We start from the raw sequence: 16,826 nt of genomic DNA, 5'->3' as shown, positions 1-16,826 counted from the left end.
TGACTCAGGGTCTCCTTCTCTAGGCACCTCTCTGCAATATTGCCAGAGTCCTCAGCTCCACTTGTGATTCTGAAGGTGCCATTTCCCCCAGAAGTCCAACTACTCACCCCACCTCCAGGCACTGCCAGTCCCAATCCATCCTAAAACGTGGCCTTCATCATGACTCCCCATGCCCCAGAACTTTTAGTCGGTAATGATCTCTTAAAGATAACATCCAACTGGGTATGCAGGGCCCACTACACTCTCACCCCAGTCACCTCTCCAACAGTACCTCCCATTAGTTACACTTGGGAGATCCTAGTTAAATGGATGGACTCGTTGTCCCACAAGCCCACTCCACAACTTCCCGCTTTTGCTCTTGTGACGCTATTTTCCATGTCTGTAAGGTCCTTCTAATCTTTTTATTAATTTGTCTAATCATAACAGTCCTAACAAACCTCAGTGAAACTTCCATCTAGTCCTCCCTGCCCATGCAGTTCAGTGTGACCAGCTATTATCCTACACTGCGAGGTGCCCACGGTCCATTAAGTAGGAGGAATCTTTTCCCCTACCTCTGGGAGCAGAGTTGTGTTTCCCCAGAGAGATGCTGAGCTCAGTTCTATTTACTATGAAGGGAAGAATGAAAGTAAAAGACAGAATGAGATGTCTCGTGACCGTATTTATCTTAGTTTCCTGACTATATTCAAGAAGTTACCAATCCCGGGGCTTCCCTGGTGGCGCAGTGGTTAAGAATCCGCCTGCCAGTGCAGGGGACACGGGTTTGAGCCCTGGTCTGGGAAGATCCCACATGCCGCGGAACAACTACGCCCATGCGCCACAACTACTGAGGCTGCGCTCTAGAGCCCGTGAGCCACAACTACTGAGCCTGCGTGCTGCAACTACTGAAGCCCATGCGCCTAGAGCTCGTGCTCCGCCACAGGAGAAGCCACCGCAGTAAGAAGCCCGCGCACCACAAAAAAGAGTAGCCCCCACTCACCGCAACTAGAGAAAGCCCGCGTGTAGCAACGAAGACCCAATGCACCAAAAAATAAATAAAATAAGTAAATTTATTAAAAAAAATAATAATAAGTTACCAATCCCACTACTGGGCATATACCCTGAGAAAAGCATAATTCAAAAAGATACATGTACCACAATGTTCATTGCAGCACTATTTACAATATCCAGGACTTGGAAGCAACCTAAATGTCCATCGACAGATGAATGGATAAGGAAGGTGTGGCACATATACACAATGGAATATTACTCAACCATAAAAAGAAATGAAATTGAGTTATTTGTAGTGAGGTAGAGGGACCTAAAGTCTGTCATACAGAGTGAAGTAAGTCAGAAAGAGAAAAACAAATACCATATGCTAACGCATATATATGGAATCTAAAAAAATGGTACTGATGAACCTAGTAGCAGGGCAAGAGTAAAGATGCAGACGTAGAGGACGGACTTGAGGACACAGGAGGGGAAGGGGAAGCTGGGACAAAGTGAGAGAGTAGCGTTGACATACATACACTATCAAATGTAAAACAGATAGCTAGTGGGAATCTGCTGCATAGCACAGGGAGATCAGCTTGGTGCTCTGTGATGACCTAGAGGGGTGGGCTAGGGAGGGCAGGAGGGAGGTGCCAGAGGGAGGGGATATGAGGATATATGTATACATATAGCTGATTCACTTTGTTGTACAGCAGAAACTAACACAACACTGTAAAGCAATTATACTCCAATAAAGATGTTAAAAAAAAAAAGAACAAATAGATTATATGAAGGCAGGGCAGGAGCAATAACGTATAAAAGTATTAATTGAGCTTAATGCAAAAATGCAAGAAGAGAGCACTCCAATAAAATATCCTTGCATGAAAAAAAAGGAAGTTACCTGTTCAGACCATCCTACGCAGCATCTAACTCTCATCCAAAGTCCAGCTTCTGGAAGAGGAGAAGAAAGCAGAGAAGCTAACACTTGTTAAGTGTCTACAATGTGTCAGGCACTATTCTATGCCCCAGGGATAGAAGGATGAATTAAATCAGCTGCTCAGTACATCTACCTGGTGAGGCAGGAGGGCAAGGATTACTACTCTCCCCTGAAACTTCACAGGTGAAGAAACATACACAGTGCTCAGAGAGGTCAAATTGCTCCTTAAAGGCATTCAGCTTATAAGAAATGAAGCTGAGGGCCGGCTGCCCAGGTGGATCACAATTTGACAGCACACAGTGCTCCTACTGCCAAAAGGTACAAGTGGCCTTAGGCAAAGGCACAGAGGAAACATGACCAGGGCAAGCGCCTTAGAGACAGTGGAGCAGAGGGGTGGCGTGTGCAGACTTGGAGACAGGCTACCTGGGTCTGACAGGCTACCACTTATTAGCTATGAAACATCAGTCAAAATTGCCTTCACCTAAAATGGATAAGCATATTATGCTGTAAAGAGTCTCTAAGCTATTAATACCAAATGTCAACTTAATCAATTGCTGCATGCATACTCCTTAGGCCATGTAGAGACACGGGCGCTTCCATTAAACAGGCTGCTCAAACATGAAGAAGCTGAAACCCTAAAATAAAATACAGAATCAATAATTCTTAATAGCTCTTATGGTAGAACTCTCAAAAATCAATACCATATGCTTTGAACTCATTAATGCCTACCTCGGAAAGAACAGATTGAAGCACACCCCCCGAATCACCTGATAAATGGAAAATTTATAAATGGAGTATTTCCTGCCATATCAATAAACAAAGGATGTCACAGTCACCAATGATTGCAGCCCTCCAGCGTGAGCTGGTGAGCCCTGAGAAAACTCAGGGCTGAAAAGAATACTTGCCTTCTAGCAGCCATCAGACTGCAGCCACTCCCTGCGGTGAGCCCTGAGGAAACTCAGGATGTGAAAATACAGGATACAGCCCCCAGATAGCTGAGGTACATATCAAAGGAATGATTTCAGTGAGCCCAGACTCTTGCATCTTCCCATACATAGAAAAGTGCTGATTTCCTTAACTTGAGATATCTGGTTTTCTTTGTTTAACAATAATCTTTTGACATTCCCGACTATCTGCCCTTTGTTGAAAAACTCCTATATATCCTGGCTCCTCCCTCGCCCCTTCGGAGCAGTTTCTCAGAGCTATCTGAGATGCTGTCTCTTGGGCTGCAGCCCTCATTTTGCCCCAAATACAACTTAACTCGAAACTCTCACATTGTGCTTTTTTTTTTTAAGTCAACACACTCTTCATAGTAAAACAGTAGAGAGCATACAAGCTAGTAAACAAAACCATTTATGTGATCATAGTCATAAAATATACTCAAGTTCTGATTATATATAAAAATTGGGTTTTCAAAAAATGTATTTCCCTGCAAATCCATAATGCTCTTAAAGAGTATTCAATGAAACCACCTAACACAGACAGCTATTTTTTAAAATCTCATTGTAAATGCACCTCCACTCTTTCTGCTATGTTTGGTCACAATGTATTCTGCCCACTTGGGAACCTCCATATGGAATCAAACACACTATAGTAAAAACCATCTATTAAAGACATGATTATCATATGATTGATATTTCTGTGTTGTTATTATAAGATCCTTTCTTTTAGCACAGGTCCTAACATTCATGTCAAAATACAGGGACTGTATTTGTCACAAGAGCACTGGGACAAGCACCCAACACCATGTGACGCATCCGCTCCCCTAGGATCCCCAGGTATGACAGGTCGCTCCACTAATCAGCTAATGAGGTATTCAGAACGTAAGACAATCTCTGTGTGTCTTATATTTAAAATCTAAGTGTTTCCAAGTTCAAGCTTGTAAACCCTGCAAACACTGACCATGTGTTTAAATGAAGGAAGTAGGAGATGATAGGAATTTAGATTCTTCTAGGTAAAGCTGAGAGCAAAGAAATTAGAAACATGAATAGTATTTGGTGACTTAGCTGCCGAATATCTTACCAACAACATCCTCCTCCTCCTAACCCAGAGAGCCCCGAAAAATATCGAGGACAACAGGACAGAATTTGAGCCAAGATGGATTATAAAGACCGATCACCCTTTTACCTATAATAAATATTGGCAAACCCCTATAAGAATATCTCAGGAAGGATCCGAAAAAAAACCAGTAACAGTGGTTGGCTCTGGAGAAAGGAATCAGGGACCAGGACGACTTACTTGGGTGGGAAGGATACTTTACACTTTCACTCTATCCTTTGGACAGTTTGTATTTTTTACCGTGTGCCTATATAACCAAATTCTGCTAAACCCTTTTAAAACATGAGCCTTCTAGTGTTTCAAGGACAAGAGCCTTGGAGTCTGTATAGCACAGCAGTTGAGTGTGCCGGCTTCTAGAGAGACTGCCTGGGTTTGAATCCCCTAACTACCACTTACTAGCTAAGAAACATTAATCAAGTTACTTACTCTCTCTTAATTCTCAGTTTCTTCTCCTTAAGACGTAAATAATACTACTACCTACTTTGATAGAGTGACTAAATAAATAAATAAAGGCAGGTATGTAAAAGCTCTAGTAAATGTTCAATAAATGTTAGCTGTTATTATACTTAGGGTATGAATAATACCTATTCTCTTTCTGTGAACTCTGAAAGTTAGTTCTCTTTGAATAATCAAAACAGTCCCAGCACTAATACTCCAACAGCGTTACGGTACGTAGATTTCCAGTTAGCCCAAACCACCTAAAAAAGCAGAGCTGAATAGCTGCAACAGACATTGTTCGGCACATAAAGCCCCAAATATTTACTATCTGGCCCTTTACAGAAAAAGTTTGCAAAGCCCTTCTTTGGAGCATCTACCATAGGTTAAAAGAGAAAAACAAAACAAAACAAAACTATATTTCAGCTTATCCTATCTTCGCAGATATCGACCAAATAAATTTTATTGGAAAAAAAGAATTAAATTGTCTTTATTACAGATATGCAAAAATGCTTTGCAGAAAACAGATCAACAGCAGCAGTAGCTTTATCCAAGTGGCATTTTCTAAATGTTTACTTTGGCTCTGAGTTTGGGATACTTTCACTGTTGTTCATAATCAGATGGACCTTAAAAAGTTCAACAAAACTGAGAAGAAATTATAGAACTTCCTATGATTTTTCACTAACCTCAGGCAACCTCTGGTTGTCTGATTTTTCACTAACCTCAGGCAACCTCTGGTTGTCTGATTTTTCTCATCTGTAAAATGGATAGACGGAAACCTTCAATTTCCCAGATCTCTTTAGATTCAAAGCTTAGTGATTCTGAGAATTTTAAGGACAATTCCCTGTATATCTGTGTGACACAATCAATAAAGCCAGTCACAAAAAAGCAAATGCTAAATGATTCCACTTATATGAGGTATCTAAAATAGTCAAATTCATAGAAACAGAAAGTAGAACGGGGGTTACCAGGGGCAGGTGGGAGGGGGAAAGGGGGACTGTTAAATGGACACAGTTTCAGTTTTGCAAGATAAAAAGGTTCTGAAGATCTGTTTTACAACAATGTGAATATACTTAACACTACTGAACTTATACACTTAAAGATGGTTAAGAGGAAAACAAAGGAAAGATCAGCAGCTTCAGAGAGCCAGGCTGAGTCTTCAGGAAAAATCAGAACTCCACTGGCAGGTGGGGAAATCACAGAGAACAAGTAGGCAGTATCTTCAAGATTACAGGGGAGAAAGCAAATAGATCTTTTCTGGCACTTAAAAAAACTCTACATACAATATCCCTAGTTAAGCGGTTTTGTTCCTTATAAAATTTATTACAAAACTGCCCGCTCTTCCTACACACTACCAACGATATGTCAGAAGGGACTCCTGAGAGGGCCCTTGTCAGCCAGGTCTCTGGGCTGCAAACGAGACCCAGGACTCTGGATACCACAGTTCTAGCCCTCCCTAGCCAATAGAAAATTGGATTTCCTTCGAAGCTTTTAAAAACCTTTAGAAAGGGTAAAACAAATACGTTCCTTTGCAGTCAAGAAACTGTTCTGTATTTTGATTGTTGTAGTGGTTACACAAATCTATACATGTGACAAAACTGCATAGAAATATGCACACACATACATATAAATGAGTAGATGTTGAAACCTGAATAAAGTTGGTAGATGGTACAAAGTCAATGTCCCATTTTCGACCTTGTACTACAGTTGCGTAAGAGGTTATTATCGAGGGAAACTGGGTGAAGGCTACTTAGGACCTCTCTGTACTATTTTTTTCAACTTACTATTTCAAAACAATAAATCTTTAGAAAAGCATCTCATACTGTGACTTCCAGCTCAAAAAGTCTAAAACCATGATACAACCACTATGTAGAACAGTATGGAGGTTCCTTAAAAAACTAAAAATAGAACTACCATATGATCCAGCAATCCCACTCCTGGGCATGTATCCAGAGAAAACCATAATCCAAAGAGATAAATGCACCCAATGTTCATTGCAGCACTATTTACACTAGCCAAGACATGGAAGCAACCTAAGTGTCCATTGACAGATGAATGGATAAAGAAGATGTGGTACTTATATACAATGGAATATTACTCAGCCATGAAATAATGCCACCTGCAGCAACATGGGTAGACCTAGAGATTATCATACTAAGTGAAGTAAGTCGGATAGAGACAGACAAATATCATATGATTATCTCTCATATGTGATATCTAATTTTTTTAAATGATACAAACGAATTTATTTACAAGACAGAAACAGACTTACAGATATCAAAAACACACTTATAGTTACCACAGGGGAAACGTTGGCGGGGGAGGGATAAATCAGAAGCTTGGAATGAATGCACACACTACTATATCTGACAGATAATCAACTAAGACCTACTGTATGGCACAGGAAACTCTACTCAATATTCTGTGATGTCCTATATGAGAAAAGAATCTAAAAAAGAATGAATATATGTATATGTATAACTGAATCACTTTGCTGTACACCTGAAACTAACACAACATTGTAAATCAACTATACTCCAATAAAATTTTTAGAAAAAGTCTAAAGCCAAACCAGCCCAAATCTACCCTCAATCTTACCTTCGTTTCATTGACCTTAAACTCTAAACAAAATCACCTTTTCGCCAGGTGTCCTGATAGATTCACTTTCTAGCCTTCACAGGCTTGTCCCATATTTCGAGTCTCTGTACTTTATGGAAGTCCCACCCCATCTTTAAGACTCAGCTCGGGCTTCCCTGGTGGCGCAGTGTTTGAGTGTCTGCCTGCCAATGCAGGGGACACAGATTCGAGCCCTGGTCTGGGAAGATCCCACATGCCGCGGAGCAACTAGGCCCGTGAGCCACAACTACTGAGCCTGCGCGTCTGGAGCCTGTGCTCCGCAACAAGAAAGGCTGCGATAGTGAGAGGCCTGCACACCGCGATGAAGAGTGGTCCCCACTTGCCGCAACTAGAGAAAGCCCTCGCACAGAAACGAAGACCCAACACAGCCAAAAATAAATAGATAAGTAAGTAAATAAAGGAGTCCCTTATAAAAAAATTTTTTGAAAAAGTAACTGAAAATGGTTCATAGATTTAAAAAAAAAAAAAAAAGACTCAGCCCATGGGTACTTCCTTCACCTTCACACCAATCCACATGGGCTCTCACTCCTCCAAAATCCAGTGAGCACTGATGTCAGAGGGGTAGGTGCTTAGCATATGTACCCTGGAAGCTTCCACCTCTGCAATGAAGATTAAATGGCCCATATTTTTTTTTATAAGCAGATACTGATAGGGAAGAGTCAGCTGATTAAAGGAAGGATATTTCTCTGAAACTGTCATTTTGCCCACTTCATAACTTTGTCTAAAGTTGCCCTTAAATGTTACCCTGGTTTCTTTACCCTGAATTCTCATAAGACAGAATAAAAAAAACATTTTTCTATTACTTGGTGTATTTACTGGAAAAGATTATAGATTCTTGGATAATATTTTCTGACACAGGTGGTACTGAATGATTTATATCATTTCTCTTAAACATAACCAAATAGGCTGTGCAGAGAGTGGGCAGGGAGTTATTCCATTGGCCGTATACAAGTTCTGATGTTATATCTACTGTATGAAGAACAGGACATTCTATCAAAGGTCACTTTCATATCCAATAATTCTACATTCAGGTAACAAAAGCCAACTGTTTTCTGTTCATTTCACCCAATTATTATTATAATCTAAGAATCTAACATCTTGTTCATAAAAACTTTTTAATATTTACCTACCCAAACAAATGGAAGAGCATCTGCTTCCCTTTCTCCCAAATACAGCTTCTATACTGGACTCTACATATTTTCTTCTCTGTGGTTTTGGTGACTATCTTTTACCAGTCTTTCAGAGACAGGGTCTTTCAGAAACAGGAACACCTGAGATTTGGCCTCACTCTGTGTGACTGGGTGACCTTGGACAGGTCATTTCCCATCTACTACACCTGTTCTTTCTTCTGCAAAATCAAAGGATTGACTTAGATGATCTCCAAAATCTCTTCCAGTTCAAATAATCCCCGGTATGCTAATTTAATGACTAAAGAATATATAAATGTGGGAGACTGGAGACAAAACCTCCACCTCAGACTAATAAATTTATAAAACACTGACATCTACTGGAAATTGGTGAAACTACTCAGCCCATCCAAAATATAGCAGCCTTTAAAAACCTAGTCTTAGATACCTCACTTTGAAGACATGTTATCAAAGATGCAAGTTTCTTATGAAATTAAGTTTTCTAAAATTTCATTTTATAGAACTTAAAATTTTGAAGGAAATAACTTTAAAATTACTTCAGAGACTTCTGGAACCGTAAGTCTGGTTCAAATAGAACCATTTAGAAATTTGAGCCTAGGTTCCTAAGCCTTCCTATATGACAAAAATAACCAACTTGAAAATATAATGGAGGAGGAGCTTCAAGATGGCGGAAGAGTAAGACATGGAGATCACCTTCCTCCCCACAAATACATCAGAAATACATCTACATGTGGAACAACCGCTGCAGAACACCTATTGAGTGCTGGCAGAAGAACTCAGACCTCCCAAAAGGTCTTTTTAAAAAGTTTCATCATGGGGGGCCCTGAACCAAGATGGCAGAGTAGAAGGACGTGCTCTCACTCCCTCTTGCAAGAACACCAGAATCACAACTAGCTGCTGGACAATCATCAACAGGAAGACACTGGAACTCACCAAAAAGGATACCCCACATCCAAAGAGAAAAGAAAAGCCACAATGAGACGGTAAGAGGGGTGCAATCACAGTAAAATCAAATCCCATAACTGCTGCGTGGGTGACTCACAAACTGGAGAACACTTATACCACAGACGTCCACCTACTTAAGTGAAGGTTCTGAGCCCAACGTCAGGCTTCCCAACCTGGGGGTCCGGCAATGGGATGAGGAATTCCTAGAGAATCAGACTTTGAAGGCTAGTGGGATTTGATTGCAGGACTTCGACAGGACTGGGGGAAACAGAGACTCCACTCTTGGAGGGCACACACAAAGTAGTGTGCGCATCAGGACCCAGGGGAAGGGGCAGTGACCCCAGGGGAGACTGAACCAGACGTACCTGCTAGTGTTGGGGGGTCTCCTGCAGAGGCGGGGGGTGGCTGTGCATGACCGTGGGGACAAGGACACTGGCAGCAGAAGTTCTGGGAAGTACTCCTTGGCGTAAGCCCTCCCAGAGTCTGCCATTAGCCCCACCAAAGAGCCCAGGTAGGCTCCAGTGTTGGATTACCTCAGGCCAGACAAGCAACAGGGAGAGAACCCAGCCCCACCCATCAGCAGTCAAGCAGATTAAAGTTTTACTGAGCTCTGCCCACCAGAGAGTGGGCAGACTGACCACCACCAGTCCCTCCCATCAGGAAACTTCCACAAGCCTCTTAGATAGCCTCTTCCACCAGCGGGCAGACAGCAGAAGCAAGAAGAACTACAATCCTGCAGCCTGTGGAACAAAAACCACATTCACAGAAAGACAGACAAGATGAAAAGGCAGAGGGCTATGTACCAGATGTAGGAACAAGATAAAACCCCAGAAAAACAACCAAATGAAGTGGAGATAGGCAACCTTCCAGAGAAAGAATTCAGAAAATTGATAGTGAAGATGATCCAGGACCTCGGAAAAAGAATGGAGGCAAAGATCGAGAAGATGCAAGAAGTGTTTAACAAAGGCCTAGAAGAATTAAAAAACAAACAGAGATGAACAATACAATAACTGCAATGAAAACTACACTAGAAGGAATCAATAGCAGAATAACTGAGGCAGGAGAACGGATAAGTGACCTGGGAAACAGAATGGTGGAATTCACTGCTGTGGAACAGAATAAAGAAAAAAGAATGAAAAGAAATGAAGACAGCCTAAGAGACCTCTGGGACAACATTAAATGTGACAACATTCGCATTATAGAGGTCTCAGAAGGAGAAAAGAGAAAGGACCAGAGAAAATATTTGAAGAGATTATAGTCGAAAACTTCCCTAACATGGGAAAGGAAATAGCCACCCAAGTCCAGAAAGTGCAGAGAGTCCCATACAGGATAAACCCAAGGAGAAACACACCGAGACACATAGTAATCAAATTGGCAAAAATTAAAGACAAAGAAAAACTACTGAAAGCAGCAAAGGAAAAATGACAAATAACATACAAGGGAACTCCCATAAGGTTAACAGCTGATTTCTCAGCAGAAACTCTACAAGCCAGAAAGGAGTGGCATGATATACTTAAAGTGATGAAAGGGAAGAACCTACAACCAAGATTACTCTATCCGTCAAGGATCTCATTCAGATTCGACGGAGAAATCAAAAGCTTTACAGACAAGCAAAAGCTAAGAGAATTCAGCACCACCAAACCAGCTCTACAACAAATGCTAAAGGAACTTCTCTAAGTGGGAAACACAAGAGAAGAAAAGGACCTACAGAAACAAACCCAAAACAATTAAGAAAATGGTCATAGGAACAGACATATCAATAATTACCTTAAACGTGAATGGATTAAATGCTCCAACCAAAAGACACAGGCTTGCTGAATGGATACAAAAACAAGACCCATCTATATGCTGTCTACAAGAGACCCACTTCAGACCTAGGGACGCATACAGACTGAAAGTGAGGGGATGGAAAAAAATATTTCATGCAAATGGAAATCAAAAGAAAGCTGGAGTAGCAATAGTCATATCAGATAAAATAGACTTTAAAATAAAGAATGTTACAAGAGGCAAGGAAGGACACTACATAATGATCAAGGGATCAATCTAAGAAGAAGATATAACAATTATAAATATATATGCACCCAACATAGGAGCATCTCAATACATAAGGCAACTGTTAACAGCTATAAGAGAGAAAATCGACAGTAACACAATAATAGTGGGGGACTTTAACACCCCACTTACACCAATGGACAGATCATCCAAAATGAAAATAAATAAGGAAACAGAAGGTTTAAATGACACAACAGACCAGACAGATGTAATTGATATTTACAGGACATTCCATCCAAAAACAGCAGATTACACTTTCTGCTCAAGTGTGCACGGAACATTCTCCAGGATAGATCACATCTTGGGTGACAAATCAAGCCTCAGTAAATTTTAGAAAATTAAAATCATATCAAGCATCTTTTCTGACCACAATGCTATGAGATTAGAAACCAATTACAGGGAAAAAAACGTAAAAAACACAAACACATGGAGGCTAAACAATATGCTACTAAATAACCAAGAGATCACTGAAGAAATCAAAGAGGAAATCAAGAAATACCTAGAGGCAAATGACAATGAAAACATGATGATCCAAAACCTATGGGATGCAGCAAAAGCAGTTCTAAGAGGGAAGTTTAGAGCTATACAAGCCTACCTCAAGAAACAAGAAAAATCTCAGATAAACAATCTAAGCTTACACCTAAAGGAACTAGAGAAAGAAGAACAAACGAAACCCAAAGTTAGTAGAAGGAAAGAAATCATAAAGATCAGACCAGAAATAAATGAAATAGAAACAAAGAAAACAGTAGCAAAGATCAATAAAACTAAAAGCTGGTTCTTTGAGAAGATAAACAAAATTGATAAACCATTAGCCAGGCTCATTAAGAAAAAGAGGGAGAGGACTCAAATCAATAAGATTAGAAATGAAAAAGGAGAAGTTACAACAGACACCGCAGAAAGACAAAGCATCCCAAGAGACTACTACAAGCAGCTCTATGCCTATAAAATGGACAACCTGGAAGAAATGGACAAATTCTTGGAAAGATATAACCTTCCAAGACTGAACCAGGAAGAAAGAGAAAATATGACCAGACCAATCACAAGCACTGAAATTGAAACTGTGATTAAAAATCTTCCAACAAACAAAAGTCCGGGACCAGATGGCTTTACAGGTGAATTCTATCAAACATTTAGAGAAAAGCTAACACCCATCCTTCTCAAACTCTTCCAAAAAATTGCAGAGGAAGGAACACTCCCAAACTCATTCTATGAGGCCACCATCACCCTGATACCAAAACCAGACAAAAATACTACAAAAAAAGAAAATTACAGACCAATATCACTGATGAATAGAGATGCAAAAATCCTCAACAAAATACTAGCAAACAGAATCCAACAACACATTAAAAGGATCATACACCATGATCAAGTGGGATTTATCCCAGGGATACAAGGATTCTTCAATATACGCAAATCAATCAATGTGATACACCATATTAACAACTGAAAAATAAAAACCATATGATCATCTCAATAGATGCAAAAAATGCTTTTGACAAAATTCAACACCCATTTATGATAAAAACTCTCCAAAAAGTGGGCATAGAGGGAACCTACCTCAACATAATAAAGGCCATATATGACAAACCCACAGCAAACATCATTCGCAATGGTGAAAAACTGAAAGCATTTCCTCTAAGATCAGGAACCAGACAAGGATGTCCACTCTCACCACTATTATTCAACATAGTTTTGGAAGTCCTAGCCATGGTAATCAGAGAAGAAAAAGAAATAAAAGGGATACAAATTGGAAAAGAAGAAGTAAAACTGTCACTGTTTGCAGATGACATGATACTATACATAGAGAATCCTAAAGATGCCACCAGAAAACTACTACAGCTAATCAATGAATTTGGTAAAGTTGCAGGATACAAAATTAATGCACAGAAATCTCTTGCATTCCTATACACTAATGATGAAAAATCTGAAAGAGAAATTAAGGAAACACTCCCATTTACCACTGAAACAAAAAGAATAAAATACCTAGGAATAAACCTACCTAGGGAGACAAAAGACCTGTATGCAGAAAACTGTAAGACACTGTTGAAAGAAATTAAAGATGATACCAACAGATGGAGAGATATACCATGTTCTTGGATTGGAAGAATCAACATTGTGAAAATGACTATACTACCTAAAGCAATCTACAGATTCAATGCAATCCCTATCAAATTACCAATGGCATTTTTTACGGACCTAGAACAAAAAATCTTAAAATTTGTATGGAGACACAAAATACCCTGAGTAGCCAAAGCAGTCTTGAGGGAAAAAAACGGAGCTGGAGAAATCAGACTCCCTGACTTCAGACTATACTACAAAGCTACAGTAATCAAGACAATATGGTCCTGGCACAAAAACAGAAACATAGATCAATGGAACAAAATAGAAAGCCCAGAGATAAACCCACACACCTATGGTCAACTAATCTATGACAAAGGAGGCAAGGATATACAATGGAGGAAAGACAGTCTCTTCAACAAGTGGTGCTGGGAAAACTGGACAGCTACGTGTAAAAGAATGAAATTAGAACACTCCCTAACACCATACATAAAAATAAACTCAAAATGGATTAGAGACCTAAATGTAAGACCAGACATTAGAAAACTCTTAGAGGAAAACATAGGAAGAACACTCTTTGACATAAATCACAGCAAGATCTTTTATGATCCACCTCGTAGAGTAATGGAAATAGAAACAAAAATAAACAAATGGGACCTAATGAAACTTCAGAGTTTTGCACAGCAAAGGAAACCATAAACAAGACGAAAAGACAACCCTCAGAATGGGAGAAGATATTTGCAAACGAATCAACGGACAAAGGATTAATCTCCAAAATATATAAACAGCTCATGCAGCTCAATATTAAAAAAACAAACAACCCAATCCAAAAATGGGCAGAAGACCTAAATAGACATTTCTCCAAAGAAGACATACAGATGGCCAAGAAGCACATGAAAAGCTGCTCACCATCACTAATTACTAGAGAAATGCAAATCAAAACTACAATGAGGTATCACCTCACACCAGTTAGAATGGGCATCATCAGAAAATCTACAAACAACAAATGCTGGAGAGGGTGTGAAGAAAAGGTAACCCTCTTGCACTGTTGGTGGGAATGTAAATTGATACAGCCACTATGGAGAACAGTATGGAGGTTCCTTAAAAAACTAAAAATAGAATCACCTTATGATCCAGCAATCCCACTACTCAGCATATACCCAGAGAAAACCATAATTCAAAAGGACACATGCACCCCAGTGTTCATTGCAGCACTCTTTACAATAGCCAAGTCATGGAAGCAACCTAAATGCCCATCGACACACGAATGGATAAAGAAGATGTGGTACATGTATACAATGGAATATTACTCAGCTATTAAAAGGGAACGAAATTGGGTCATTTGTTGAGACGTGGATGGATCTAGAGACTGTCACACAGAGTGAAGTAAGTCAGAAAGAGAAAAACAAACATCGTATATTAACGCATATATGTGAAACCTAGAAAAACGGTACAGATTAAACAGTTTGCAGGGTAGAAATTGAGACACAGATGTAGAGAACAAACGTATGGACACCAAGGGGGGAAAGCGGCGGGGTGGTGGTGGTGGTGGTGTGATGAATTGAGTGATTGGGATTGCCATGTATACACTGATGTGTATAAAATTGATGACTAATAAGAACCTGCTGTATAAAAAAATAAATAAAATAAAATTCAAAAATTAAAAAAATATATAATGGAAAAAATTCCATTTGCAACAACAAATACTAATTGATTAGGAATACACTTATCAAGAAATGGGCAGAAACAACATGATTAAAAGCAAAAACATCTATAAAAGAGAAAAGAAAAAGCCTTGATTAGGGAAGCATGCCATATTCCAGGAGAAGGCTGATGTAAAGAAATCCATTTCCGCCAAACTAATCTAAAAATCTGACACAATTCCAACCAAGGTCTCTAGAGGATCTGAGGGGAGAAACTGACAAAATAATTTTAAAGTTAATCTCAAAAATGAATGCTAAGAGTAGTCAGCCAAGTTTTTTTTAAATAAGAATAACGGGGCAGGACTTATTCTACCACATATTACAATACATTAAACAGCCTTTATACAGCTATGTTAATCAAAACACCATAGCACTAGTGCCAGAATAAGCAAACAGATCACTGGAAAAGAACTAAAATGTCCAAAAACAGACCCAAACATATACAAGAATTTATACATGAAAATGGTGCCATTTCATACCAGCAAGAAAGGGGTATATTATTCACTAAATGGTGTTAGGACACCTGGCTATTTTTTTAATAAAAAGTTAGGTTCCTTCTCTATACATTAACGCACATTCAAAAAGGATTAAGACTTTAATATTAAAAAACATGAAATAATAGGATAAAATGAAAATTTACAGATTTTCAAGAATAAAGAAAGATTCCCTAAAAAGAAGCCAAAGGTAAAGATAGTAAAGGAAAAGACTGACAGATTTCACTAATAAAATTTTAAAATATCTGTATCCCCCCAAAAATAAAAACATATACAAAATTGAAAAGAAAATAATAAAATGGATAAAAATATTTGCAGCATACATGACAGACTAATGATTAAATTTAATATATAAATAATTGTTACCAACCAGAAAGGAAATGATGAATAAAAAAAAAAAAAAAAAAAAGATAAATTCTCCAAAAGAAATGGGGCCAAAAAAGCACTTTATAAAAGACAAATTAGGAAGGGTTAAAGAACATATAGAGAAAAGAGAACCTTTGTACACTGTTGGTGGGAATGTAAATTGGTACAGCCACTAGGGAAAACAGTATGGAGATTTCTCGAAAAACTAAAAATAGAGCTACCATATGATCCAGCTCCACTCCTGGGTATAGATCCAGAAAAAATGAAAACACTAATTTGAAAAGGTACATGCACACCAATATTCATAGCAGCACATTTACAATAGCCAAGATATGGAAGCAACCCAACTGCCCATCAACAGATGAATGGATAAAGAAGACGTGTGGGTGTGTGTGTGTGTGTGTGTGTGTGTGTGTGTGTGTGTGAGTGTGTGTGTGTGTGTGTGTGTGTGTATCTATATATATATATAATGGAATATTACTCAGCCATAAAAAGGAATGAAATTCTGCCATTTGCAGCAACATGGATGGACCTAGAGAACATTATGCTTAGTGAAATAAGTCAGAGAAAGACAAATATTATATGATGTCACTCATACGTGGGATCCAAAAGATAATACAAATGAATGTATGTGCAAAACAGAAACAGATTCCAGATATAGAAAACAAACTTGTAGTTACCAAAGGGGAATGGAAAGGGGGGAGGGGCAAATTAAGGGTATGGGATTAAGACATACCAACTACTACGTATAAAATAGATAAGCAACAGAATATTTTATATAACACAGGGGATTATAGCCATTATCTTGTAATAACTTTTCATAGAGTATAATCTGTAAAAATACTGATTCACAATGCTGTATACCTGAAACTAATATTGTAAATCAACTATACTTCAATAAAAAAACATACAAAAGCTTATTATACATTTTGACATTTTCCATAATGAACACATATTAACCACTGTTAATTTTCTGAAGGAGGAAATTATAATAAAATTGAGGATTACTCTTTTGATTAATTCTTCA

At 38.9% G+C, this 16,826-nt stretch overlaps 2 protein-coding genes across 12 annotated transcripts in view; both read right to left on the bottom strand.

Moving 5' to 3' along the window:
• Positions 1 to 16,826, bottom strand: part of BCL2A1 (BCL2 related protein A1) — a 410,729-nt gene that overhangs the window by 345,208 nt on the left and 48,695 nt on the right. The window lies entirely within an intron of this gene.
• The window catches only part of LOC309627017 (5-formyltetrahydrofolate cyclo-ligase), a 298,975-nt gene that overhangs the window by 250,008 nt on the left and 32,141 nt on the right, over positions 1 to 16,826 (bottom strand). For 2 of the 11 annotated variants that reach the window (XM_082388578.1, XM_082388576.1), the window contains exon 3: positions 1,868 to 1,917. The exons of the other annotated variants lie outside the window; for them this stretch is intronic. In XM_082388578.1, coding sequence (XP_082244704.1) covers positions 1,868 to 1,917 — 50 coding nt within the window. The remainder of the gene's footprint in view (positions 1 to 1,867; positions 1,918 to 16,826) is intronic. 11 annotated transcript variants of the gene reach the window in all.

Source organism: Balaenoptera borealis, assembly GCF_965194805.1.
Source record: "Balaenoptera borealis genome assembly, chromosome: 3".
NCBI lineage: Eukaryota > Metazoa > Chordata > Mammalia > Artiodactyla > Balaenopteridae > Balaenoptera > Balaenoptera borealis.
This window is presented reverse-complemented; position numbering and strand designations above follow the sequence as displayed.